Below are 2,376 nucleotides of genomic sequence, written 5' to 3'. Positions count from 1 at the left end.
GTCCACATCACGATGCATCGATGCAGAATGGTCCAGGTCCACATCACAATGCATCGATGCAGAATGGTCCAGGTCCACCTCACAATGCATCGATGCAGAATGGTCCAGGTCCACCTCACGATGCATCGATGCAGAATGGTCCAGGTCCACATCACAATGCATTGATGCAGAATGGTCTAGGTCCACATCACGATGCATCGATGCAGAATGGTCCAGGTCCACATCACAATGCATTGATGCAGAATGGTCCAGGTCCACATCACAATGCATCAATGCAGAATGGTCTAGGTCCATATCACGATGCATCGATGCATAACGGTCCAGGTCCACATTACAATGCAACAATGCAATGATTCATTTCAACATCCCTAGTAAAAAATAATTCCACTTTGGTTACTATTAGTGCTGTCAGTTAAACATGTTAATAACTGCGTTAATGCGAACCCATTTAAACGGCGTCAATTCTTTTATCGTGAGCTTACTGTTCTTTTGGCCTAGCAAACTTTGTAGTTTTGTAGCGAGACGACAAAATGGAAGCCAATTACATTCTGGATGGAAACTTCCCTTTTTAAAAGTTGCCAAATGTTCCACTGACCAGACCAAAGTGATCTGTGAGAACACATCATCAACATATCATCGCAGCACACCCAGTCTGAAATACCACTTGATGGCCAAGCACACACTGACGCCAATTCTCCCCCAATAATCAAATCGTTTGACAGCACTAGTTACTTCCTATTTGTAAAAACAATATACCGTTTGACTGACCTGTGACCAGCCACTGAGGCCTCTCCTGATGTGACGTCAATGTCTCCAGTCAACATCTTAAACATTGTGGTCTTCCCTGCTCCATTCACGCCCAGGAGGCCAAAACACTGCCGATGATCAGATGGAAAAAGATGACAGATGAACAATGAAGTGACCACAACGTATTTGTATTGATTTAGATCTAAGCACACAAACCTCTCCAGGTGGTATTGCTACACAGATTCGGTCCACTGCAGGGATGATTGTTCCTCTGTATGTCTGGGACGCGAGATGGGAACAAAATACAGACAAAAATTAAAGTATATTTTTGAGTTTTAAATCTGTTTTGAGCATCAATATTAGCATGTTGTCCATTGTCCGTGTCTCACCTTGGACAGGTCTCGTACGCGTAATATGTCACTTGTTTTTTCACTCTGATAGAGTCGCTCTCTTTCCTCTGCCACATCTACATCTTCGCCCAAAATAAGAGGCTTTGGGCAATCTGATATCCTGCCAATGGAAAAAGTCAACAAGTCAGTAAATCAACTTTCTGTCAATCTACAAACCAGTCATATCACATTTATCTGGAGGATGAAATGTTACAGCATCCCTGCATTTTATGACTCAGCATTCTCAGAATTCTGAATTTAAAGTCGGAACTCAAATAAAAATTTCACCAGTGGCCCTAATCTTCTTCCGTAACTACTGTCCACTTACCAGTGATCCAGGAAAAAGCGATACTGGAACAGAATGTTAAGGATGAAATAGACAAATCCTTCAACAGCCATGCAGAATAAGTTCTTTCCAATAAAGTCCCAGTTATAGGGGTCTGGGCTGTAGTCCTCACCTGAGGAAATACATAAACACAACACGCCTTTCTATCACACCTTAACACTTTAAAAATGTGTTACAACCCTGCAACCCTCATGTCTTTACGGAACATCTGATTTCTGATGTGTTGAAATGATGGTGGTGAGTGTTTGCTTGCTGGACTGTGAGGTATAGATGAGCAGTTGTGTGTGATTACCAAAGCGAGCGTAGGTATCCGTCAAAGCCTGGTGCATGGCCATGTCTATGAGACCTCGGCCCAGGCAGTAATGGGGCAGAACGAGCAGCAGGGTCTTTAACAGCTGGTTAAACTTGTACAAAGCCTGGACAGAAATCCAAATTAGGGTGATACGGAAGATGCATGGGCGATGGGATTTACAGAGACAAGCTGCGGTGGTCTTACTGTGTTGCCTTCAAAAAGGTCCAGGATGAAGGTGATGGCACTGCTGTTGATGCCGATGAAGAGGTTGATACATGACAAAGAGACATAGGCTGTGCTGGGAACACTGAATATAAAGGACATGGGGTACATCATGGGTATCACAGACCAGCTAAGAGAGAGAAGAAAAGAGAGAGATCAAAAAATCATCAGTTAAACGTCCCCTGGATGCTTTTATATAAACCTTAGTGGTCCCCTAATACTGTATCTGAAGTCTCTTTATATAGACCTTAGTGGTCCCTAAAAGGAAGTTTTTCCTCGCCACTGTCGCACTGTTGCTTGCGCTGGAGGAGACTACTAGAACTGTTGGGTCCTTGTAAATTCTGGAGTGTGGTCTATCTGTATAGTGTCTTGAGATAACT

General features: G+C 43.3%; 1 protein-coding gene across 1 annotated transcript in view; it reads right to left on the bottom strand.

Annotated features, from left to right (window-relative positions):
• Positions 1-2,376, bottom strand: part of LOC117937873 (retinal-specific phospholipid-transporting ATPase ABCA4-like) — a 39,992-nt gene that overhangs the window by 4,310 nt on the left and 33,306 nt on the right. Inside the window, exons 39-44 of the mRNA XM_034862119.1 lie at positions 1,979-2,126; positions 1,775-1,898; positions 1,465-1,594; positions 1,137-1,257; positions 964-1,026; positions 769-875 (exon numbers count right to left, since the gene is read on the bottom strand). Coding sequence (XP_034718010.1) covers positions 769-875; positions 964-1,026; positions 1,137-1,257; positions 1,465-1,594; positions 1,775-1,898; positions 1,979-2,126 — 693 coding nt within the window. The remainder of the gene's footprint in view (positions 1-768; positions 876-963; positions 1,027-1,136; positions 1,258-1,464; positions 1,595-1,774; positions 1,899-1,978; positions 2,127-2,376) is intronic.

The sequence above is a fragment of the Etheostoma cragini genome, chromosome 22, assembly GCF_013103735.1.
Source record: "Etheostoma cragini isolate CJK2018 chromosome 22, CSU_Ecrag_1.0, whole genome shotgun sequence".
Classification (NCBI taxonomy): domain Eukaryota; kingdom Metazoa; phylum Chordata; class Actinopteri; order Perciformes; family Percidae; genus Etheostoma; species Etheostoma cragini.
This window is presented reverse-complemented; position numbering and strand designations above follow the sequence as displayed.